This window comes from Balaenoptera acutorostrata, chromosome X (genome assembly GCF_949987535.1).
Source record: "Balaenoptera acutorostrata chromosome X, mBalAcu1.1, whole genome shotgun sequence".
Taxonomy (NCBI): Eukaryota; Metazoa; Chordata; class Mammalia; order Artiodactyla; family Balaenopteridae; genus Balaenoptera; species Balaenoptera acutorostrata.
The window spans coordinates 84,745,053-84,770,559 of record NC_080085.1 but is presented as its reverse complement, the minus strand read 5'-3'; the positions used below and the strand labels follow the sequence as shown (position 1 = coordinate 84,770,559).

The window sequence follows — 25,507 nt, the reverse complement described above, 5'->3', positions numbered from 1 at the left end:
TGCCTGCAACTGGACATGGAAAAGAGCAGAAAAATTTTTGAGGTGGGAGGCAAGGAAAGCTGTTACTTTTGGCAGTCAACCGATTCAGAGGCAGAAGCTGCCAGAGAAGACTGGACCGTGGAATCTAAAATCCGTATAGATGATGACTTAAAAGTGACCAGTGTCAAAAGCTGTTGAGGTATCAAGGAATCAGCAGATGGAAAAACAGCCTTTTAAATGCATTAGGATGAGAATGAGTATTTTTCTTAGAGGTCAGACATGAGATAAACGATAAGAGGCATCGTTTACAGCTACGAAGTTATAAACACTCCAGCCCAGCAGATATCCAGTAATGGAAAGGAAAGAAATAAAAATAAAATTGGTGGGAGTCAATCAAATAAACGATGACTTGAAGACATCTTCCTTGAAGATCTGGCCCTGTCTCAATACAGAGGAAAGGACAGAATGAAGAGTAAAGAATGGCTAAGGAGCCACAAGCATTTTTCAGGCTAAGTAAACAAAAAGTCATAGGTTCCACAGCAGGGTTTCTCAACCTTGGCACTATTGACATTTTGGGTGGGATAATTCTTTGTCACGGGGGGCTGTCTTGCACACTCTAGAATGTTCAGCAGCATCCCTGGCCTCTATTCACTAGATACCAGTAGCATCCTCCCCTACTTGTGACAATCAAAAATGTCTGGACATTTGACAATCAAAAATTACCAAGTGTCCCCTGGGAGGTAAAATTGTACCTCACTGAGAACCACCGGTGTAAAGAAAAAGAACCTACTTTGGGGGACAGAGGAATGCTACATCCCTCCTTAAATATGTGTCCAAAACACAAAGCTCTTTGTGTTAGATGAGGTCAAAAACCAAAGAAGGGGCTTCCCTGGTGGCGCAGTGGTTGAGAATCTGCCTGCCAATGCAGGGGACACGGGTTCGAGCCCTGGTCTGGGAAGATCCCACATGCCGCGGAGCAACTAGGCCCGTGAGCCACAATTACTGAGCCTGCGCGTCTGGAGCCTGTGCCCCGCAACAAGAGAGGCCGCGACAGTGAAAGGCCCACGCACCGCGATGGAGAGTGGCCCCCGCTTGCTGCAACTAGAGAAGGCCCTCGCACAGAAACGAAGACCCAACACAGTCAAAAATTAATTAATTAATTAATTAATTTTTAAAAAAAGAACATATATTTAAAAAACAAACAAACAAAAAAACCAAAGAAGGACATCAGCAACCACTACCATATTTGGAGGAAGCATGAATTTGTAAGAAGAGATAGGAGGGATATTTGAAAAACAAAAATTTTTTAAATACTCAGTCTGCTTAATTATCTGCTGTCCCAGTTATGTTTATATCATCATGTGAGCTTAAGACAGCCTTTACCTCCTAGCTCGTACACAGTTGTATGAAAAGAATGGTACATAGTTCTATGGTACATACTGATGGTACACAGTTCCATGAAAAGAACGAACCTAGAAATTTCAGCTCATTAAGATTAGTGATCATAAGTGTGAAATAGCCTGATTCCAGGCATGTACTGGTGTATTCATGATCTATTTTACTCATCACATTTTGTTTGAAGGTTCCCTTTTCCTTTGGGGAGGAATGATGGTTAAGGCTGAGGAACTAGACCACAAATCACATTATGAACTTCCATATCACTTGGCACCTAAGCCCATAGTTTAGGGCTCTATTACTTGTCAACATGTTAACGCAAAAATAGTTTGTCACAACACTTTCAGCAGCCTAATTAAAAAAGATAGCACTTGGCTGAATATGCCACACTTTTTTAGCAGCCAATCTTTAGGCAAAGCAGGAAGGAGAAGGAAGCAGCAGGAGAAGGTAGGTGGTTCTTGGCACTCCCCTCAACAAGAAACAATGCATGTCGTGTACTTGTATAATAGGAGATAGCATTAGCTTTTCCAAAGCAGTTTTACTTCACACAGAATTTCACAAACAGAAGGAGAGTGGGGAGGGGAGGAGAGATAGAAACTACAAGATGAAGCAGGCAGGATGGCTTGCAAAGCAACCAGTTCAGAAGCTACTCTCTTCATGGCTAACAAAAAAAAGACCAAAAAAAAAAAAAAATACAGGAGGCCTTATGGTGAACATGACATTATTTGATAGAAGCCAGACTGGTATTTTTAAGAATTACATTCATGCATCCTTAAAATCCACGGCCTCATCACTTTCATCCTCATGGCTCTTTTCTAATAAGTAAGTGGTCACATATCTGACCCACTATTTCATGGCAGTGATTCAAAGAATCTTAACTTCTGATTATCAGTGGCACTAAAATGAATGGTCCCTGAACTCTCCCTTCTAAATTAGACATAAGCATAGTGCAAATCTAGAGCAGGTCCAACCATCACCAGTCTAGAGAACCATTAGGTCTTCAGGTCAATTTAGAGCTACTCTGAAGTTTACGGTCTTAGGCAATATATGCAAAATCGTGGTTAAAAACATGGATTTTTATAGGCACACTGGTCTTGAATCCCAAATTCACCACTACATATCCTCGGGCAAGTTACTGATTGGCTCTGAGCCTTTTCTCCACACCTACAAAATAACTGTTGTGAGGATCAAATGAATTACTATTGATGGGGGGAGGATATCCGCCATCAATACCCAAGCATCCCTGCACATTCTTGCTGGGTTTGACAAGGCTGAAAGGCCCGACAACCCTTCAGCCAGGCCATTTCCCAAGGTTGTGTTCGTAGCAAGCGACCGAGATGATGAGGTACTAAAATCACCCCCTCCCCAGACAAAGAGCAGGCTTGCTTCTGCTTACCATAAAAGTGGGAAGTCCACCAAGCTCAGTGTTCCTCTCCTGTAATGCAACTGACTGCCTGGGTAGGCATCTGTCCTGGGCTACCTCATGGGACTTAGGACTGTAGTGAACCAGCATGTCATGCTGACATTCTGGCTGCTGGTTCTGTAATGAATAAAAAACCATCTTTTGTCGCTGACCCAGGAGTCTTGAGTCCTCTGTAATCATCCGGGAAACAGCAACAGATGGGTAAGCAGGATAAAACCCCAGACCCTGCACGGTTCTTGACGATTATTGGGTTGGCCAAAAGGTTCATTCGGTTTTTCCTGTAAGATGGCTCTAGTAGCACTTAGTTGTCTTTAACTTCATTCAAAATAATTCTGTTAGATGGTACGTGACAGCTGTCATATCAGCATGCATTTAAAAAAAGACTTATTAAAATTGGTGAATTTTTGTGTAGCCACTTTAGTATTAAAGACGGAAGAAAAAAAGCAACATTTTCAGCATATTATGCTTTATTTTTTCAAGAAAGATAAAAACACAACCGAAATGCAAAAAACGATTTATGCAGTGTATGGAGAAGGTGCTGTGAATGATCGAACATGTCAAAAGCGGTTTGTGAAGTTTCGTTCTGGAGATTTCTCATTGGACAATGTTCCACGGTCAGGTAGACCAGTTGAAGTTGATAGCGATCAAATCGAGACATTAATTGAGAACAATCAACGTTATACCACGCGGGAGATAGCCATCATACTCAAAATATCCAAATCAGGTGATGAAAATCATTTGCACCAGCTTGGTTATGTGAATAGCTTTGATGTTTGGGTTCCACAGAAGTTAAGCAAAAAAAACCTCCTTGACTGTACTTCCTCATGCAATTCTCTACTTAAACGTAATGAAAACGTTCTGTTTTTAAAACAAATTGTGACAGGCAATGAAAAGTGGGTACTGTACAATAACGTGGAATGGAAGAGATCGTGGGACAAGCGAAATGAACCACCACCAACCACACCAAAGGCCAGTCTTCATCCAAAGAAGGTGACGTGTATACGGTGGGATTGGAAGGGAGTCCTCTATTATGAGCTCCTTCCGGAAAACCAAACGATTAATTCCAACAAGTACTGCTCCCAATTAGACCAACTGAAAGCAGCACTAGACAAAAAGCGTCCAGAATTAGTCAACAGAAAACGCATGATCTTCCATCAGGGTAACGCCAGACCACATGTTTCTTTGATGACCAGGCAAAAACTGTTACAGCTTGGCTGGGAAGTTCTGATTCATCCGCCGTATTCACCAGACATTGCATCTTCGGATTTCCATTTATTCCATTCTTTACAAAATTCTCTTAAGGGAAAAAATTTCAATTCCCTGGAAGACTGTAAAAGGCGCCTGGAACAGTTCTTTGCTCAAAAAGATAAAAAGTTTTGGGAAGGTGGAATTATGAAGTTGCCTGAAAAATGGCAGAAAGTAGTGGGACAAAAGCGTGAATACGTTGTTCAATAAAGTTCTTGGTAAAAATGAAAAATGTGTCTTTTATTTTTACTTAAAAACCGAAGGCACTTTTTAGCCAACCCAATACATGCAAGGTACTTAGGGTAACAACTGGCACGTATGATCTTACTGGTTACTGAGAATCAGCTCTGGGCAGGCTTGAGCACTGCACTTGGTCAGTGAACCAAGGCTACCACCCAAGTATGAGGATGACCCAGAGGAGAGCCAGCAGGGCCCTGCACACAATGCATGGTTAAAACCATGTTGACGTTACCTTCACTGAACTAGACTTACACTCCAGAAACAGGACAGTAAAGTTAACTTGTATTTTCACCCTTAGCATTCAGCCTTAAACAGTCATCTTTCATGACTGCCAACTTTTCTTCTAACTAGAACCCAGATGTCATGTGTTTATGTTAGGGCAGATTCATTACAGCTCTCAATAACCTTTGACTCCCAGAATGTCAGAGCTGAATGGAACCTTGAAGACTTTATTTCAACTCCCTTATTTTACAGAATAAACTGACACCCAGAGAGGAAAGAGATAAATGACTTGCCCAGCGCTACATTTTAAGAAGTAGTTAGCTTACTCTCTATATAACCTTTTTAAATTGCCAGAAACTCTTAAAAAAATACAACTTAATAGGATCAGTTAGATATCCTATTCAGCTTATTTCAACTCTGTATAGCATGATTCTATAAAATAAGATGCACCTTGAAAACATGAAGCGGTGGTATTAAGATCAAAATGAAGTTTCTACTAGTTTATGGCAATATGGTTGATGACAGGTGTAGATAGGAAATGCTTTTAAATAAATCTTTCACATTCAGTCACTGATTTCCTATCCATTGGCCACCCTTCTGCATGTTACTTCTGTGCCCAGGCCATAGGATACACCATTAATAATATTTGCAGAAACAAGTAAAAACGATGGTGATGATCTTCAGGGCCGGAAACATGCAAGTGATAATCGATTATTTAAAGGGAGGGTTGAAAGCAGGGGTTTGTAATGTAACATTTTGATCCACAATTAGCTACAGCAGAGCGGGTAGAAAGAGCATGGAGCCCTGCACAATTCCTACTTTAAGGTATAGCTAATGCCTCAATTCCATTTTATACAGAGATATGGCCACTTAAAGCTTCATATTTGGTCTCAGACCTACTCGGCTTATGTAAAAATGGAGGATTTGGATCTCTCAGAAATTCACAAGACCATCTGAAAACGGTTTGATGAAGCAAGCATAGGATACACGGAGCAAGCCTGAGAATTTAGAGATCAGAGAACATGAGTTAGCCCTGCTTTAGTAAAACAAATACATGAAAAGCCAAACCACCAGCTTGGATAAAATCCAGGCCACTTTTATTTTTTTGCATTGTAAAATTATTCTTCCCTTTAATAGCTTGTTTAAAGACCATTAGCTACTTAACCAAAGGGGGGGGGAAATGCAAGCTAATGCACTGCCAATGAAAAACAAGCTGTGAGGTCAGCCCAAGAAAAGATTATTTCTACTCACAAACGTTCTGTGTACACACTGACTCTTCTGGAACACATTGATTTTGTAATGCAAGGTATTAGACTGCAGAGCATATTATTAGAGGAAATGCTTCTGCCAAATTTATTTTAAGCCATCTTAACTTTCCATAAGTTCTTGCCTTGAATCGTGGGCAATGTAAGTGAAGAGAAATCGGAGTTATGACACAAACTTCAAAAAAATGCAGTCTTACCTGTACAATCTGTAACCATGTGAAGTACTGCGGGACAAGAAAGTCAAGAAAATGACTAGGAGGAGGGCAGAAAGGGAGGAGCCTTAGGTCAGAGAAAGTAATCAACGTATTGAACCTGTAGCCTAGATCTTCAAAGACACAGCCCTCTACACTTGAGGGCTGCAATCATTCACAAGCAGGTTTAGGACAACATAGTACATACATGGACACCTTATACTGTTTTTTCCGAATCAATGACAAATGGAAAACACCTATGGTAAATGAGACATTAAACTAAGTTCTGTGCTTTGCTGAATTTCTCATCTGGTGTGAGAATAAAATCCAACTGGTCTTAAGTTCAGTAGCTAGCCCGATGGCACCTCTGTGTGAACTAGGAAAAGTGGTCCCCGGAAGTCACATTCCTGGGACTAGGCAAATGATTTGGTAAGCGATGTGACCTCTGTGGTCTCACACCCGTGAGCAGGGCCCAACCACACACAGCGGCCCTGGTCTCGATTACACATTTAAGTTCAAAATGTCAGTGTGCAGTCTACACAAGGTCTTGCTTTCTCCACATAGAATCTTCCTTAAGCAGCTTCAGCCAGCATAATATGCTATTAAGCCTTTGAGATTTTATCAGTGATTGATCTCGAAGCACATAAAACACCACCTCCAGAGCTGTCCCTCCCTCGACCGAACCAAAACGTGAAAAACGCCACCTGCCCAGCCCCAACAATTATCACTCATCTCCTGTTTTGAGGAAAAATCACCCACCTGATTGGGTCAGTAAATGGTTAGCTTAGAAGTTGCAGGGTGGAGATGGGTTGCCAGCCTAAAGCTACCTGAGTCCGCAAAGCTCAAGAAATTATATGCTTATTGCCGCGCAGCACAATAACAGCACTAAATTGCTGTCTGGAAAGTAGTGGTTACACAATTTCTTTGGTAAATCTGTGTGGAGTGTAGGCCTTTTGCCCAAGTCGATTTCTCATACTTACCCACTCCACCCATCCCCAGCTCTATCACCTCATTAGTGTAGCCTGTTTTTTCAATTTTAACCCCACAAATGTCTAAATAAGGAAACTTAATAGTTCAGACTTCTTTGTAAAGCTTTGCTCACCCAATTATCCACGTGAGGCAACTTAGAGTGTATTAAAAAGGCTAAAAAACACAGACACTTCAAGTACCAAATTGGCCTGTGTATGGAAATTGAAACTAGAGCTAGTAACATAAACTTAGTTGTATGCGTGTGTGTACCAAAGAGTTACATGAACCCTTTATCGACAGAACTCAAGAAGACGGTCCTTTGCCCAACTGTCTACAATTTCCCTGGGAGGGAAATTCTTGCACATAACCCCACTCCACAAATTGCAAAATGAAGAATGAGTGATTACCCAATTAGTGAGTGGAGCTAGAAGTCTTAATTTGGTCTCTTTTCTCAGCACATAGTAGCTGTTCTAAGGAGCCTCTCCACACTTGTACAGTCAAACTTTCCAGATAGTTCTACAGAATTAAAGACACAAGTGAACTTAACTGGAGCTGATACTTTATGATAGCACTTTATGTGGAGCAACTTTGAACGACATTTTACCATTAATATAAAGCTGTATTTGTTTAAAGAGCTCGATGACATGTACATTAATTAGGCACACATGAGATTAAAAATCTGTTTTTTGAGGCAATTGGGGGTATTTGATTATGAGTTGAGTGTTAGATGATACCAAGGAATATGTTAATTTTTAAAGATGTGACAAAGTCAGTAATTTTTATAGACATGCACACTGAAGTATGCAGGAGTAAAATGACGATATCTGGGATTTGCATTAAAGTACTTTAGCAAGGAAAAAAATAAAGAATGGATGAAGCAAATGTTGAAAATCAAAATAACTACTCTACATAGTTAATGGTATAATACCCAATGGTGGTTCATTATACTATCCTGTCTACTTTTTAGTATGTTAAAATTTTTCATACCTTTTATTAAAAAAGCCTTATTAACTAGCCCATATTATAACTAAAGTGAAAACTCTATTTTAGCTCTTTTATTGATACTTTTAGCTAGGGGAAAGACCAACAAATTAAACGTGGATAAAAGTTCCTCATAATTTTGAGCAGATCTTTACAAAAAAGCATGTGGATATCTATCACAGAAGAACAAATAGACTTTTTTTTTTTAAAGGATTTTACCCAACATCTTTTCTCTCTTGGATGAACACCAGGATTGCGAGGTGATTGAATCAATAGCGTTTGCGAAATCATTCATTCCTAATGAAGTCGTAGATTCCTACCTAGGCCTGCCTGAATAGCCAGCTGAGAAACTCCTCACTTGCACTAGGCACCACGACATAGAGCCCTAGCAGACGGAGAGACTGGAGGCTGATTTGCTGTTCTGTATCTGGTAGCAATGTAGCTGACTCTCTCGCTAAAGCAATACAGCAAAACCTTCATTAAACCAAAGCCTGTGTAAGTGGTGATTAGTAAGATTTTGCTTTCTACATTCTTTCATGAGAAAGGCACCAATGCCCTTTTCCCCAGGCCACCTCACATAAAGCAAGCAAGGATCAGGATTCAGCTGAATGTCTGTTCAAGCTACAGCCCAAGTAAATCATTTAGACTGAAACGGATTCAGCCTGATCAGGTAGATAAGTTTTAAATTAGTGTGAATTGATTTCTTTCTACTACATTCATAATAAATAGCTATGTGAAAATGTATCTCAGCCTCCCTTCACATGCATCATTTTTGAGCTGTCTTCCACTTGAGTATCTTCTACAAGATGCCCACTTGGATATCAAGTATATAACTGTATTTTAAGTCATCTGTCCATCATCTTAGTTTCTTCAGTCATGAGACAAAAGAAAATATCAAACAGCCAAAATCTGACAGAAGGAATTGGTCTCTTCTGCATGGCAGACGGAATATAGGACCAGGAGAAAGTTGGGTCTTCAATAATCATCCTTACGGTGCTACTGATATCCAGAGCTAGTTAGTCAAATGTGCTGATTCATGTAAATTAGCATATATTATGTATGTACTATTTTCAGAGCATCCTGTTATTTACAGTGTTCTTTGAGACCAGGTTGGAAAAGAATATGATTTTACTTCAATGACATGTTGCTACTGCCAGAGCTCTTGACACTCAGAGTGAAATCTAGGTGGATTACAATGATAATTGTTCCAAAAAGGAACAAAAAAAGAGATTGAATAATTTTTCACTTTCAGAGTGCCTGAAGCATAATGATTCAGTGCTATAGTTAACTTTGACAAGAGAACTGAGAGCTTTTAAACTTATCTCTAGGTCAGACTCCTTAACACATCAGTGACTCAGTTTTCTTATTTGTACAACAGCAGTAAGCTGCCTGACAAGACAGAATTGTCATAGGTATGTAGTGAAGCTTTCTTAACAGAAATTTTAAATGCCTCAAAATTGATACATGGAAAGAAAAGGATAGCCTGATTCTTTTTTAAAAAATTTACAGTGAAAAAAAAGTTAAACTCACATCTTGTATTCATTAAACACAAAGAATTATTAGCAGAAGGACAGAATGTATAATCTTTCAAATGGACAAATGGAATTGGAGAGAGAATAAGCAATCAATCAGCACACAGCCATATTATGGCACTTTGTACAATAATAATCTTAGAACTATCAAATTGCAAGAAAGCCATTAAACTATCCAACCACAATACATTTGATTCAGGTAATGCAAGGGGTTAACAATAATGCTCTATATTTGCATAGCAATATAGAATTTCCTATATGCTTTCTCATTCATCACTGTGTTTTATCTAAACCACCTTGTAAAGCAAATCAGGAAAGCATTTATCGCTGACTGGCAGATGTTAATCAAGGGCTCAAACCTCTGGTATTAAACGGCTCATCAGAGATCACAAGCAACTAAAAGATAGAATAAATACTGGAACCCAGGTCCTTTGGTCCTCCATTCAGTATTCTTTAGCCAATAATCTGATATCTCCTATTAATACCAATAAAATGTTACTTGGGTCATCATCAGTTGTTGTTTTTTTTTTTTTAATTTTTATGGGAGTATAGCTGATTTACAAGGTTGTATTAGTTTCTGCTGTACAGCAAAGTGATTCAGTTATACATATACATATATCCACTCTTCTTTAGATTCTTGTCCCATATAGGTCATTACAGAGTACTGAGAAGAGTTCCCTGTGCTATACAGTAGGTTATTAGTTATCTATTTTATATATAATACTGTGTATGTCAATCTCTATCTCCCAATTTATCCCGCCTTCCCCCACTTCCCCCTTTCTCCCATGGTAACCATAAGTTTGTTTTCTACATCTCTGACTCTATTTCTGTTTTGTAAATAAGTTCATTTGTACCATTTTTTTTTTTTTTTGATACTGGTTCCCCACATGGAAGTTCAGGCTGTGACATCACAAGAACCCAACCAAACAAATGAGGCAGTAAGGGATGAGATCGTCCAGCCAAGAAGTTTCTCGACTTTCAAAATTAGAGAAAGGACACAGAAGAATGTACAGACAGGTTCATTTGATGGAGCATATATTCTAGGAGAAAAAATGGCACATTTCTTGTTCAAAAAGCCTCTTTTCAACAATTTACACTCTCAAAATGTCTGGCCTATAGGGAAAGACTTCCCAGCTAATAATCATTTGTTGAGTAGCTCTGCACGCCAGCACCGGTCTGCAAGGTTTTCAAGAATAGGCATAAAGGTTTTCAAGAATAGGCATAAAGCAGGACCCAAGCACTTTAAAATCTCTTGGAGGTATGAGATCAGCATATAACATTTAGACCCACGATAGGAATTCAGAATAAGGAAGAGCCTTCAGTAAGCTGAAGTTTAATGGAAGAATGAGAGAATTATGAGGCACCAGCTGGACTGTGAGAGGCGGGTTAGATTTATAAAGGAGAAATATGGCGGACATTTCCAATTTGGTGAAGATGTTCAGGGTGGGTAGCAGGAAGGAGAGGCAATGGATCGGCAGGAGGAAACTGAGATGTAGAGAAATATGCCGAGTAAATGGATGAGCTAGGAAATGGATGAGTGGATGCACTGCAATTGGAATCCAGGTCTCTAACCCTAAACATCGAACTCTTATGCCATTCTGCTCCTCCTAACTGGTCTTCCTGCCGCCATTCTGGCATCCCTGTCCAAGAAATTCTCCACCGTTTTAAGTTTCTTTCTGAAATACAATTCAGCTCAGTCTCCTCCTTACATTTCTTCAATGACTTAGTATGGCTTTCAGAAAGAAGCTGAAACTCTAACATGGCATACAAATACCCATCATGACCTGGACTCAGTCTCTTTTCTAACAGGTCTACCATATGGAACCTTTGTTTCAGCCACTGCCATCTATCCGCAGCTTCTTTACTGGACATGCTACCACGTCTCTCTACCTTTGTATTCATTGTTCTTTCACCCTTAAATGCCTTTCCCTCCCCTTCTTCAATTAATGCCTTATTCTTCAAGCCTTGGTGCAAACATCACCTACTATGGTAAGCCTTTCCTTACCACACTCAAGCATCCAATTAGACTCAGATGCCTCTCCACGTTTCTATTATCACCCTGCTAATACATATTCCCATTGTTCCTTATCACACCACTCTGTAGTCATTAATTAACTTCCCTGTCTCCCTCACTAGACAATGGCACCTTTGTATCACCAATCTTCGGAATAATGCCTAGAACGTAGTACGTGCTCAGTAAGTGTTTGTGTCATACAGGAACACACTGTGCTCAGCCTTTATCAATTAAAATCAAAACATGATTTATCCAACTAAAAACAAATAACCAAATACTCAGGAAGTTATGTAAGAACCAGAACATTAACTTCCGTTATTTCAAGTTACTAATGTGACTCTACTATCTAAACAACCAGAGGTTTCAGGAATTATACAGAAACACAAAGTCAAAATGCAAAAACATCAAAGAATGTTAAGCCACTCTACACCATGGTATGTGTGTGAGGACTGCTGGTTCTACCTTAACACCAGCCTCTCTTAATGGTTAAGTCACTGCCTTAAATACGTGGGATTTAGGATGTCCCCTTCATGACACTTCTAGAGCTCTCTGTACTACTTGACTTGACAAAATACATTCCACGGTTGACATCAAATTACTAATTAAGATTCATGCTGTTTGATGACATGCTACAATCTGGGCCTAACCAGATAGTTACATAAAATACAAAGCTCTACTACTAAGGCATTATCCAAACTGTGATGAGTCCAAAACAAGGTTGCCTTCATTAAAAAGAACCAAAATAAAAGGGTCATTATGAGGATGCACAGATGAAGAAAATGGAAGTAAGCTTTGTCAAACTGATTTAATTAATCTCAAGCAGAAGTTGTTAAGGGTCCTGAAATGTCGCTCTGAAAAAATTCTAATACCCATCAAAAGGTTGAGGATATAAATGAAAGTAGTTCCTCTCTATAGAAAACATGCCTTCCTTCTCCAGTTTCCCAGAACAATGAGAAACTAAATGAAAACAACTGAATCACAAGCCTTGTACTGTACGCATCCACTATACCATAGCTATCACTTTAAATTTTCTATGCAGTAAAAACTTTCATTTTAGCTAATACTATATAGATGTGTGTAATTAACCGCTTACTCCCAGACGCACTATCTTCAGTATCTACCACTCATGTGGTCAGTGTTATTTCCCTTCTCCCTTGTCGGTGACCTCCTCCTCTCCCCAGTCTCTTCAAGTGGAATCAACTGGCATTTCCTTTACTCTCTCTCTGGTAACCCAAAAGTTCTTATTCTTCTGTAGGAGACATATGCCTTTGAGAAACTGATGAAAACTATGGGGCCCAGAAAACTGAATGTACCTACATACACTCAAATTTTTTCATATGATTTCAGTTTAAGAACCCTTATCCCCCATAATCACCTACACAAATAATTTCTACTACCATATGGCTCTCTTTTACAATCCCCCACAACTCCTTTACACACACACACACAAACACAATTAAGGACTACTACAGTGGTTAACAACATAATACTCAAAATAATAAAATTTAGTCTAGGTAAAGCTTTATTTTACCAGCAATATTTTAAGAATCCCAGATGAACTCCTCTCTACATGGCCTTAGAACATGTTGAGCACTTCAATAAGACAACTCAAAATAAGAAGTAAGGCATTTATTTTAAAAGTTTACCAAGTCTTATTATTTGGTCAACTTTCTTGCCTTAAAATGTGCTGAAATGTCTTCCTAAATTTATGTTTATAAACTCTGACATATCTGCTTGTAAAATCATGTAAGGCTCAAAAATTATTTTGAGTACAAAAGCAAGTTCCCATTGATATTCACGAACTCTTGGATTCAAATACTTGTTCTACTATATCAAGCTATACTCAACACCAAATAGTGTTAGCTAGGAACTGAAAGTGATACCATCTCATAACTATCTAGTTACCTTGTCAAAGCATAAAAGATGCAACAGGACAAATGACCAAAAGGATGGGAAGAATAGAATCAAGGTGTTATTACTAACAGACAGAAATAAGTGCTTTCTCTTGAGCTCACACATCCTAAAAGTGGAAGGCTCTTGCTAGATGTACCAAACTCTTTGTGGAAACTATCAGTTCGCTTTTACTTTTGCTTAAACTTTTAATCACTGTTTAAACCAGTTTTGTACTGGATCCAAAAAGAAAAAAGAAAGAAACATGATCACTCTTTTACCGCAAACATAAAATTTCAACATCAGGATTTTTAAATACATTAAACTTTGGTAACACACTCACAAAACTTTTCTAAGTATTATAATAGGGGCACCCATTAACCCCCTGCCAGTATAGACAATTCACAAAGAGCTTGTGACTCAGTTCCTTCACTTGTAAATACCTGGGGGGAGGGGAGATAAGAGGACACATCAAGTAATTCTTAATTTGCCTCAAGTTAGGGTGGAATTGATGAGACTTTAGACTGGTTGTTTTATTCTACCCCACTAGGTCCCTTTCCACAGAATGGAAGGCTACATATTTCCTGTAACGATAACACTTCGGTCACTGTTTTCCAATCTGGACAGTTCATAATTGAAAGGCAAACAGCAGGCAAGGGAGAGAAGCACAACAGGTACATACTAAATGGCCAGATACCCTAAGAAAAGGCTTTAGTTATATGTCACTGCCTCCTTCCTTATTATAATCAAGTTGCTGGTTAAAACAGAAAACTAGATATGCAACATGGGGCTTGTGCTCCAGACCTAAACGAAGAACCTTCAGACAGAAGGAGTATTTGCTGAATTTGTGCTGGAAAACCATATCCCCTCTGCCACCCAAATTAGAAAGTTTATTGATAAATGTCTGCCTAATATTTGCCAGGGTTGGCAAAAATAGTCTTTGGCCAATATACTGTAAGAATTTGACCAGTTTTTAAGTTTCACTATTATTAAACCATTTTCCTATAAGCTGAAGGGGAAAAAAAAAAAAAAGAGGAACCGTTTTAACTGATGAGTTGAAGACACTCCAGTATTTCTCAATCTAATACCAGGCCCCATAGATTTCATTCCTCTGCACATGAAGTCAGTGGCAGGAAATGGACTGCTCCCACTGGTGCACACACTCTCAGGACGGGGAGATTTGTGCCGTCTGCCTACTGCTTTTGAGCGTTCTTAATCAACTAACTGCAAGTACTGGACGTCTCTGACGATTACACACACGACAGTTGGTGGTACCTCACCCAGCCTCTAACTCCCACGCTCCCCCCACTCTTCCAAAGAAATGTTTCTCGGAAGAGCACATGGAGAGGCAAGGGGGAAAAAAAAGCATGTAGGCGCCTCTTCCTTAGATATCTGGTCAAGTAGAAAGACTGGGGGCCTACGTTGTGTGTTTTCTGTTGTTGTTTGGGGGATTTTTTGTTTGGTTGGTTAATTGGTTGTTTTGGGGTTTTTTTGTAAGTCTGTGGGTGGGCTCCCAAGTAGTGGGACTGAAAAAAAAGAGCTAGGTTCCCCTGCCCGAACCCTAAGCTTTAAGAAGCAAAAACCCAGCAACTGACAAGGGTGGGAGGGGAATGGAATCGCGCAAAGAAGGTTCGCGCCCACAAGTTAGACAAACAACAGCCCCTACCCGGTACTCGGGGTCTCCCCAAGTTGGGGTGGGGCCTTTCTCCTTCCCGCACCGCCTCCCGGGCTGCCAAGAGGGAGAAAGGGGTTAAGTGGAGAAGGGGGTGCTCTTCCGCCCCCACGCCGTCTCCGCGCCTCGGCGTGGCCGCTGCTTTAGCGGCTCCCGGAGTTGCACAGCGAGGTCGCGGTCACCCTTGGGAGGGGGCCCCGGGTCCCCCCGTGTTCAACGGCAGGAGGACCCCGGGGCTCTCGCTGTCCCCAAGGCCGGCGGGGGCTGCGGGAGCACTCACCAATTTAGGTTTGTTTTTCGTTTCCTCTTCGTTGGCGGCCCGGTTCCCCGCGCTCCGCTTGTTGCTTCGGCCCCCACCGGGTTCCTCGCCGCAGCCTCCGGCGCCCGACGCCGCCGCCGCCCCGGGCTGCTCCATCTTTCTCCGGCCCTGTCACCTGTGCCCTGGAACCCCACCTCTCCTCCACTGAGGAAGCCCCTCGGGGCGGTCCCGCTGCCCCGCGTGGATTCGGCAGCACCTCCTCCTGGGAGGGGGAGAGAGTAGGTCTGCCGAGTTCACGTCCCCGGGGCTCCCGAAGCGACAAGCCGTTGCCACTACTCTGCGCTGGGGCAAGCCCTGCCCCCGAGCGGCTGCAATTACCACGGTCGCCGCCGCCGCCGCCCTCAGGGGTGGTGTTCAGGGTGGAGGGAAAGTAGGTGCCTATCTCTTTAAGAGGGCCTCCGCACACGTGATTCATCAAAGTGCCCGCAGTCCGCCGCCCGGGCGCGGAAAGCTGCTTCCTACTCCCGCTGCCGAGCCGGCCGGGCTACTGAGCATGCCCGGCGCGGCGACAGCTGCCAAACGAGAGGACTTTAAGCTGCGGTTTAGCACTGATTTCCCTTCCTAGGGGCCTAGCGTGAAATGGGAGGGAACTAGCCAAGAGAGAGGAGGTGTAGCCCATTTTAGAGATGGGGACACTGAGGCCCGGCAGGATTCACGTGTGAGTTTCACCTGAGTCTCCGCTTCCACTCGTGTAGGCCAGAGCACCTTCCCCGGCTGGCCGAGGCCTCGCCGGGGGTGTGGTTGTGTTCCACTCCTTGGGAGGGGTTGATTGGCAAGGCAACTAGCATCCTGTAGGAAAACCGCCACGGGGAGCGCTGATTAATTGCCTAGACAGACTGTACGGGTGAAAGTAGAAGGAGTGGGTGCTTTCTGTTGCCATGATTGCGTTGCGACCAAAGAAATACAGTCGTTCCTTTATTCCCAGGCTGCCAGGTAGTAGAAGCAGCAGGCGCCCACTGCTTAATCCCGAGGGGGTGTAAGGCTCTTTAGCCAAAGCACCTATGGAGAGCTAACAATTGGATTGAGTGCTATTTTCAGTTTACTGAGCTACTTTAGGTTTACAGTTGTTGTGGGGAGCGAATAAGATCTTGTGTGTCAAAGCTTTGTTAAAAATGTAAATCTCTAGACAAATGCTAGGTGATTTGGTGCAGCAGCAGCAACAGGGCACCGCTGGTATTCGTAATCTTTCGTCCTGCAGTTGTCAGGAAGAGGCCCACGCCGCTTTAAAAATAAAGTTCACATTGAGAACATTAGCGGGGCCGGGCAGAACTTGAATGAACCACCATCATACAATCTAGAGAAGCTACCTGAAATGTAAATTTAGATCCCAGGTCTATAAACATGCTCATGTGCCTGTTATTCAGATATCTTCAGGCTATGACCCTTTTGCCCTTCTCCCCTTCAACCTAAATTCTGCTATGCTGAAGCTAATATGTTTATGAACATATTTTTTGAGTGCATTAGGATAAATTTGACCATGCTGTAGGTGTGATGAGGCAATTAACTTGGAAAGTAGAATAAAAAGTATGTTAGACATCTGAAAGCGGTCTTAATCCTGGCTTTGCCATTGTCATTAACTTTCTTTTTAATCATGCAGGTGGTAAACTACCCAAGGACAGCAGAGAAGAGGGAATACATGCTCCCAGACAGTGTGGGCAAGGAGCCCTAAGGTAAATTTGCTTTGTTGAAGTTCCTGTTTGACTTAAAATTTGATGTATATTCTGAATTTAACTCACTACACACACACACACACACACACACACACACAACACACACACACACACACACACACACACACACACACACACACACACACTCACACATGATTTGAATTACTTAAATGCCCCCCCCTCCTGAAAAATGGCATAGAAGTGGATGCTGCAGTAAGATGTGACCTGGTGATCCACTGCTTTCAGGTAATTCCTGTTTGAGAGGTGTGGGTGTGAGCCATAGCTGAGTATCCCCCAAGCTCAAATGTTGCTTAATAATCTGCCCAGTAGATCTTTATTGAGCTCCTTAGAGTATCCCAGGTGATATCCAGAGTGCTGTGGGTTAGGAGGATGAAGCTCACAGTCCTGCCCTTTAGAACCTCCTAGTCTACTGGGAGAGATCAGTTGTCAATGACTGCACTTCATTGCAACACATAGGAACAGGGAGCCCGCGGAGCACATGACGGGGGTCACCACCGGAGTGCCAGAGGCTCTGGGACACCTTACCAAAGAGGATGATGTTTGAGCTGAGTCTTAAGGGTCAAACTGAAGACACTAAGTATTTGTTGACAGCCTACTAAGTGTTAGATACCCTGCTAGGCATTGAGGGTCCAGTGGTGAACAAGACGGATGTGGCTTGCTCTTGTGGAACTTTCTGGCTATCGGGAAGGATATTAAACAAAAAAGTATTGAGCAATTACAAGGCAAAAAAGGAGAGTGAAGAGCATCCCAGGCAAAGGAAATGACCATAGCATGTGCAGAGACTCTGTGGTTAAGAAATTGGAGGGCTTTCCCTGGTGGTGCAGTGGTTGAGAATCTGCCTGCCAATGCAGGGGACACGGCTTCGAGCCCTGGTCTGGGAAGATCCCACATGCCGTGGAGCAACTAGGCCCGTGAGCCACAATTACTGAGCCTGTGCGTCTGGAGCCTGTGCTCCGCAACAAGAGAGGCCGTGATAGTGAGAGGCCCGCGCACCGCGATGAAGAGTGGACCCCGCTTGCCGCAACTAGAGAAAGCCCTCGCACAGAAACGAAGACGCAACACAAATAAATAAATAAATAAATAATTTAAAAAAGAAATTGGATGTGACGGATAGAGGCTGCTCTTGGCAAGAGAAGAAGCAGAACAGATGAGCAGCTTCCGGATCATGAAGGTCCCAACTTGTAGATCTCATTGGTCTGGTTTTAAAAGCAGTGAAGGTGTTGTAATACAAGTGACTTCTGTTTTGAGTGTGTGAATATTTGAAAATGGATCAACATTATTTTGAGTGTAAGGCTGGGTTTCACCATCCTCAGGCCAGGTGAAGCTACATTTGAAGTCAAATGAGAAGTACATGTAAAAGATGCATAATCTGTACTGCAAAAAGTGAGAAAGTTTGTCCCTGAGATGGCTTACATTTGACTTTATTGTGGTTATCTCAGCCCCATCTTAATTCTGGCTGTTTTCTTTTCAGTTTTCTTCCAGTTAATGTAAACAGTCATTACAAACAAACAAACCCCCTTCCTTCAAATATTAGGGCCTCTCTTGGAAGCTAACACACAAAAGGAGCCACTGGTCCCCTGCACTTGTCCACTGATTATGAACCAGGCACCTCACCAAGTGCAGTCCTGGGGCTGATCCCACTACATTTCCTTTATTTTTACCTTCCTGGGACACACAAATAGGCCGGTGAATGGAGAGACATCTTTTCTCTGATGCTGCAGAAAGAAGAAGGCTACTACCATCAGTTGGGACTTCAAAAGTGTGTGTTAGACCCGCTGACCTTGTAGTCTCTCCCTCTGGCCTCTCATGAGTTTAGCACCCGGTTAACATTAAAAGCCAGCCCTGGGAAAAAAGAAAGATAAAAGGCTGCTAGGCTCTTTCTTCAAACTGATCTTAGAGCCATCCATTACCCCAGAGGTTTCTTTTTATTTTTTCTATTGGGGTATAGTTGTTTTACTATGTTGTGCTAGTTTCTATTGTACAGCTAAGTGAAGCAGAGGTCCCTGTGCTATACAGCAGGTTCTCATTAGTTATCTATTTTATACATATTAGTGTGTATATGTTAGTCGCAATCTCCCAATTCATCCTGATGATCCTTACTAGTATCACTCTGGCTTTCTGTGTCTCCCTTCTGCTACGTGTTCTCATCTAAACAATCTGGGCCATTAATAGAGAAATTAAAGCCAACATGGATTAGACAAAAGTAAGAAATAACCACCTCCAAGGTTATGGAAAAATATTTATGAATTAAAGGTTGCCTGAGAATAAACAAGTATTTATTAAGCACGTACTACATGGGCAACACCAAACTAGATGTCGTGCGAATAAAGAAGTACCAGATGTTCTGCTCTAAAGGCATATATGTCTTCCTGAAGAATCTCCTGTTCTGCAAAATTGCACACTAAAAATAACAGGGCTTCTGGGGAAAACGTGGTTAGGGAAGGTCACTTAAACCCAATGCAAATTTGTAATCAGAGCACTAATGTAAACAATAACCATCCTGATAAAAACACTCAGGAGGTTGAATCTCCACTGGCATCTGCACCCAGCATCACAGCCATCAATGCTTGGTAGCCCTTCACACTTCCTCTTTCCCCAATGTGAATCCTCAAGGGCATTTACTTTTAATAGATGTCATTTTCATCAGAATTAAAAGTCTAATTGAGGAGTAACCAACTTTTTAAAATCACACGGTGAAAGGTCTTCACAGCTTCATTATCAGGACTCACAGCTTCACCAGCTAGTTTAATGTGATGGGAAATGTAGAGGTTGTTGAAATCACTAAGCCAGTCACAAAAAAAGGGGCAGTTTTGTGCAGGATTCTTCTTTTTTTCTGAAAGTCTTCATATTGTGAAGGCTTCTCTTTAATTGTGAGAAAGCTGGCTCTTGATCACATCAAAACTTAAAGTGCTAAAACACTTCACATGTGAACCAGCTGGCCTTCCACCTAATTTTAATTGCACCATTCTCCTATTTACCAATCACTAATGTGCTATTTGTGGTACACCAAACCCTTGTAATGGAACAGAGCGTAAAATATAAATTCTTTGCCATCAAAGGTATAAAATCTGCTTGAGAAAACAAACAAGGAAACGAATGTGTGGAACAGTAAGAGCAAATTGGCTGCCTAATTCGGAGGTCCTGACTCGAAATTCCGGATAATGTGGTGAAGGGGTGAGATTTGTCAGGCCTAGAATAGATGAAGAAGTTTTCGAGGAGAACTTGAACTGCCAAGGGCTGAAGCAGAAATCATACTTGAATAGCCAAAGCAAAGAAAGGAAGTAAGGAAAAGACAACATATGGAATGGCCTGGAAACAATACTGACCAATAATGTAGAGGGGCCAGTGGGGCTTGAGTAGAATGGTGAGAACATAGATGTTGAATAATAGTAGGAAACATGGTTCTCCCCATAGCGTTTGCCCAGTATGTAAACAGATTTAAATATAAGACATAATAGTAGTGACTGATAAGGATATTTAGCAGGAATGTTATAAAATAAAGGAATATTTTAAGGAGCTGGTCTGGCAGTGGTATGCAGAATAACTGGACACTGATTCTCAATCGTATTTTTCTCTCAGTGCAGAATTCCTTTTCCCCCAAACAAAACCTTTACAGAAGCTCAGTATGTACGACAGATACAAATCTAGCTGACCTGTTTGAAGTTACTGTGGGAATGGAGATTGCAGTCCTCATGACCGCTTGGCTTCTCTCTTATCCTCTGAGGTGACCCTTTGAGGCACCAGTGCTGAACTCTAGCTAAAACTAGATAGAGTCCTTTTGGATAAAGTCATGAGGATCAGAACTAGAGTAGCCCCAGAGGAAATAAAGAGAAAGGAACGAATCCAAGAGATGTTTAAAGGAACACACTGTTCCTCTCCACAGATTACATACAGGAAACAAAGGGAATGAAAAAGTAAACAAGAATTACTAAAACGTTGGCCCAAGGCAATAAAAACCTAGTAGTAAACTGGGAGATAGTATCTTAACAGGTACTTGTTGGCAGGCAGAGCCAGACCAGGGAGCCTGATACCCAGACACTAAAGAGACTCGTTAGGGCAGGACAGGAAAGCTAACAAGGTTCCTGTAGTCACCAACAGAAAGAGTCTGGAAACGCTGGTAAAGCAGAAGGGTTGTGTAACAGTAGGCAAGAAGGCAGACAGCTAAACTCTGGAAGTCTAACGATGGATGTCCTGTCAGGCAGGCAGAGAATGAAGCAAGCAGTACGTAGTAGGAATCCAGTCAGGGGGTTTGGGATTAAGAAACAAACGCACAATCCCTTAAGAGGTCTGGCAAAACAGTGCTAAACAAGGCAGTGCACGAAGCCTAAATGAATCGCCATGCCAGGTGAAGTCCACGAGAAAAGGCAGAGACAGGCGAAGAAAAATGGTACCCAAGAGACCCAGTTACTTCAGCTGGTCTGTGAGATCTAAGTAGGACCGGAAGCAATAGGCCCACTGGATGCTAAGCCACCAAACTACTGAAATACTGCTCCTTAAATCCTCTCTGACTAGGAGCAGGATTGGTCCCAGTAGAAGAAAAGTGGACAGCAAGAAAAGGCCTGGAAACACTAATGACCAATAATGGTCACTTACCTGGAGGTAAAGGTTAATGTGTTGAGTTGTGATGATTACAAGGTTTGGTGCAGCTAAGACATAGCCCCACAAAAATTAGTCCAAGAGATAATAGTGCCAATGTCTCCTTTTGGGGAAAATGTTGAGACTGCTAGAGACTGAGAATTCCCAGATTCGTGCTATCTATGGTTTTATACAGTATGCTGAAAAGCAACCCTTTGAATTTTATCTGGAAAATATGCTTCTAACAAAGAACAGACTTCCTGTTCTACATGAACCAAAGCCCCCAGAGTGCTTTTCAAGAGTGGCTTAACAGATCATAAATGGCAATTGTCCAATCTATAAGTTACTAGGACATAAATGTAGTAATAAACAGTGAGAGAAAAACGTTCGGTTTGCTTGCTAAATTATGTGGATCACAGAAGCACACATTGATGGTTATAGGGATGCTATCTATTTAATGAAATTGAGTTTCTTTTTTTAAATCAGTATAAACAGTCTCTTGAAGATGAGTATAGTTCAAAATTGAGACTACAATTATGCAATTAAAATTGATTGTCTCTTTTACTTTGTGGTTTGTGTTTATTTTCTGACCTTTTCAAAATATAATTAACTACATGAAAATTAAGGAATACCTGTTTGACATCTGTAAACAATAAAAACATTTTCATATCTGGGCATCAGTGGTTAGGTAAGTCTTAGAAATAGGTTTATTTTTCTTTTACATATTCTCCCATATAAATTTTAACAGCTTTATTGAGATATAATTCACATAACATACAATTCACCTTTTTAAATGTACAATTCAGTGGTTTTTAGTATATTCCCAGAATTGTACAACCATCACTGCAATCAATTTTAGAATTTTTTCATTCATTGCACCGAAAAGGATCCCTTCCTTAGCCATCTTCCCTCCCCAGTCCTCCCAAACCACTCCTCGGACCCACCCCCTCAACCCCCAGCCCAAGGCAACCACTAATTTACTTTATGTCTCTGTAGATTTGCCTATTCTGGACATTTCACATAAATAGAGTCATACAATATATGGCGTTTTGTGACTGGCTTCTTTCTCTGAGAATAATACTTTCAAGGTTCAAGCATCCCACATCAGTTTTTATTTGTTCATTATTACCTTTTTTTTTCTTGGATGCAAATACAGATCAGTTGTTTAAGCCACCTCACCTGTTATACACACAGTGACATATACCTACTTAAAATTCCAAAGAGTTGACATTTTCACACAAACACCAACCTTGCCCCTCCTTTCCTGGCAAAACCAGGAGATCTGGGGTTTGATTTTCCTATACAGTGATAAAACAGAAGAATTTATTTCTGAGCCAGGGCCTAATGTTTTATGGAAATGACCACAAGCACCATACTTAATCAAGTATACATTATGTACCAGAATAACTCTTAGAAGTTTACATAAATGAATTCAACAGAGAAACCCAGAAACCAATTACATTAAATTGTGTTTTACCTAATACAGTAGCAGAGAATATATAGGTCTTTACTTTCAAGTGTTCCATTGTAACATTTTAGAAGCTAAAATGTACATCAGATTCATTCAGGAGGTCTTCTTTGAGATTTGCACATGAACTTTTAAGAAAATTTTTGGGAAAGACTTTTCATCATTGGATGATTAATTGAAAACTAGATTCTAGGATATCTATTTTGCTGCTACTTTTATTGTATTTATTTATCTTCTCTAGTAGCCCTGTGTCATTGGCTTCTGCTGCCTTCAAAACAGAAAGGCTAATGTGAGCTGCCGTCTCATCAGTACTAGCAGCTTCGCCTCACACCCTGACATTATACAAGGGCAGACCTGCCTCTAAACTCTATGAACCAACCCTGATTTGCATCAAAATTTCCATCCTTTAATCCCTCACCATGTTGTTGCTTTACACCATCAAAATGCCTCAAAGCCTTGGCTTCGATAGTGGCCAAATTCAAAGACACACAGGGCCAAGCTTGATCCTAAATCTACAGAATAAATCTTTTCCATCACAGGCACAGCCCTGTGATAATATATAACTGTTATTAAAAGATTGCTTTCTTCCCTTTTACACTATTTTCGATTATTAAAACTGTAAAGTAATTAGATTTTATTTTAGCTAGTATATTAGAACTTATACATATAATTTTAATTAAATAATACATTAACACATATTGAGTAATAACTATATCTAGGGCATGGTGCTAAGGATAAGTGACATACACTATGAATGATCTCAATGGGCTTAGGATGTAGTCAAGGCAACTGACAAGTAAGTATACATTTAACTGCAAAAGAATGTTACAGAAGCATATAGGAGGAAGAGAATAGGGGAGGTTTCTTGGAAAAGCTGGACCTTTAAGTAGTATCCCAAAAGTTGAAAATTAGAGAAAAGGGCATTTGAGAAAGAGGGAACAGCATGACCTACAGCATAGAGAAAGGAAAATGTGGGCTGAGTTTGGAAACTGACTAGTCATCTAATGGGGCTGGAGGGTAGGTTTTGTAATTGTATAGTGGGGGATAAAGCTGGGAAAGCACAATGAGACCAAGGCAGGAAGTCTTGGAATGCCATCCTGAACTCTGAATTTATTATTTAAGCTGTGGAGAGTCATGAGAGATATATGAACAGGAAAAACACATGATTAGCCCTATGTTTTAGGGAAATGCTCTGGCATTGGTATGTAGGATGGTTGTAAGATGAGAAACTAGAGGTGGGGGATATATTAGGATACCACTTTCAAAAGCCATTCTCTCACTGGGGAATAAGTATGTTAGCTCAACCTGAGTGCCAGCAATAGGAACCTGACATCATGTAGGTATCCAAGATAGTCCAGAGAAGGAGGAGCTAGAAGGATGAGCCAAGGCAAAATCTGCTAAGAATAACCAATGAGTCAAAAATAAATAGGGAATTCCTTGGTGGCCTAGTGGTTAGGATTCCGGGCTTTCACTGCTGTGGCCCAGGTTCTATCCCTGGTTGGGGAACTGAGATCTCACAAGCCAGGCGGTGCGGCAATCAATCAGTCAATTAATTAATGTAAAAATGCACAGGACTGGGACTTCCCTGGTGGCACAGTGGTTAAGAATCCACCTGCCAATGCAGGGGACACTGGTTCAATCCCTGGTCCGGGAAGATCCCACATGCCGCAGAGCAACTAAGCCCGTGCCCCACAACTACTGAGCCTGCACTCTAGAGCCCGCGAGCCACAACTACTGAGCCTGTGTGCCACAACTACTGAAGCCTGTGCACCCTAGAGCCTGCGAGCCACAACTACTGAGCCTGTGTGCCACAACTACTGAAGCCTGTGCACCCTAGAGCCCGCACACCACAACTACTGAGCCCACGTGCCACAACGACTGAAGCCCGTGCGCCTAGAGCCCGTACTTCGCAACAAGAGAAGCCAATGCAATGAGAAGCCTGTGCACTACAATGAAGAGTAGCCCCCCACTCACCACAACTAGAGAAAGCCTGCACGCAGCAACGAAGACCCAACACAACCAAAAATAAAAAATATAATAAAATAAATTTTTAAAAATTAAAAAAATGCACAGGACTGAAGTCTCCATTGGACTTGGCTTGTAGACCCAAGAGTTTGTAAGGTAGAGTCAGGATCGTAGGGAGAAGGTGTCTTAAGAAACAAAGGAGAATCAGTAGTAAACAGCCTGGAGGCATCCATAGCTTAACTTTATTGCTTGGTGGATATGAGATGCATGGATGTGTTGGGCTGGTTCAAGGGACCAGGGGCAGTTAGTTAGATATTTCGATGATAGTCTCACGATAATAAGACCATGAATTGGGGCAGTAGAAAAGAGAATGGAAAGATGGGAACAGATTTCACAGGTAATAGTCCCAGGATTTGATGACCTGTTATAGGCAATGGGGGAATGGGAAAAGTAGAAGATAATTCTGAGGTT

The 25,507-nt window shown here is 41.4% G+C and overlaps 1 protein-coding gene across 4 annotated transcripts in view; it reads right to left on the bottom strand.

Moving 5' to 3' along the window:
• DIAPH2 (diaphanous related formin 2) overlaps positions 1-15,705 on the bottom strand; it is an 868,194-nt gene extending 852,489 nt beyond the window's left edge. For all 4 annotated transcript variants that reach the window (XM_057538261.1, XM_057538259.1, XM_057538260.1 and 1 more), the window contains exon 1: positions 15,299-15,705. In XM_057538261.1, the coding sequence (XP_057394244.1) occupies positions 15,299-15,433 (135 nt within the window). In that variant the 5' untranslated portion in view covers positions 15,434-15,705. The remainder of the gene's footprint in view (positions 1-15,298) is intronic.
• Between the last annotated feature and the right edge of the window lie 9,802 nt (positions 15,706-25,507).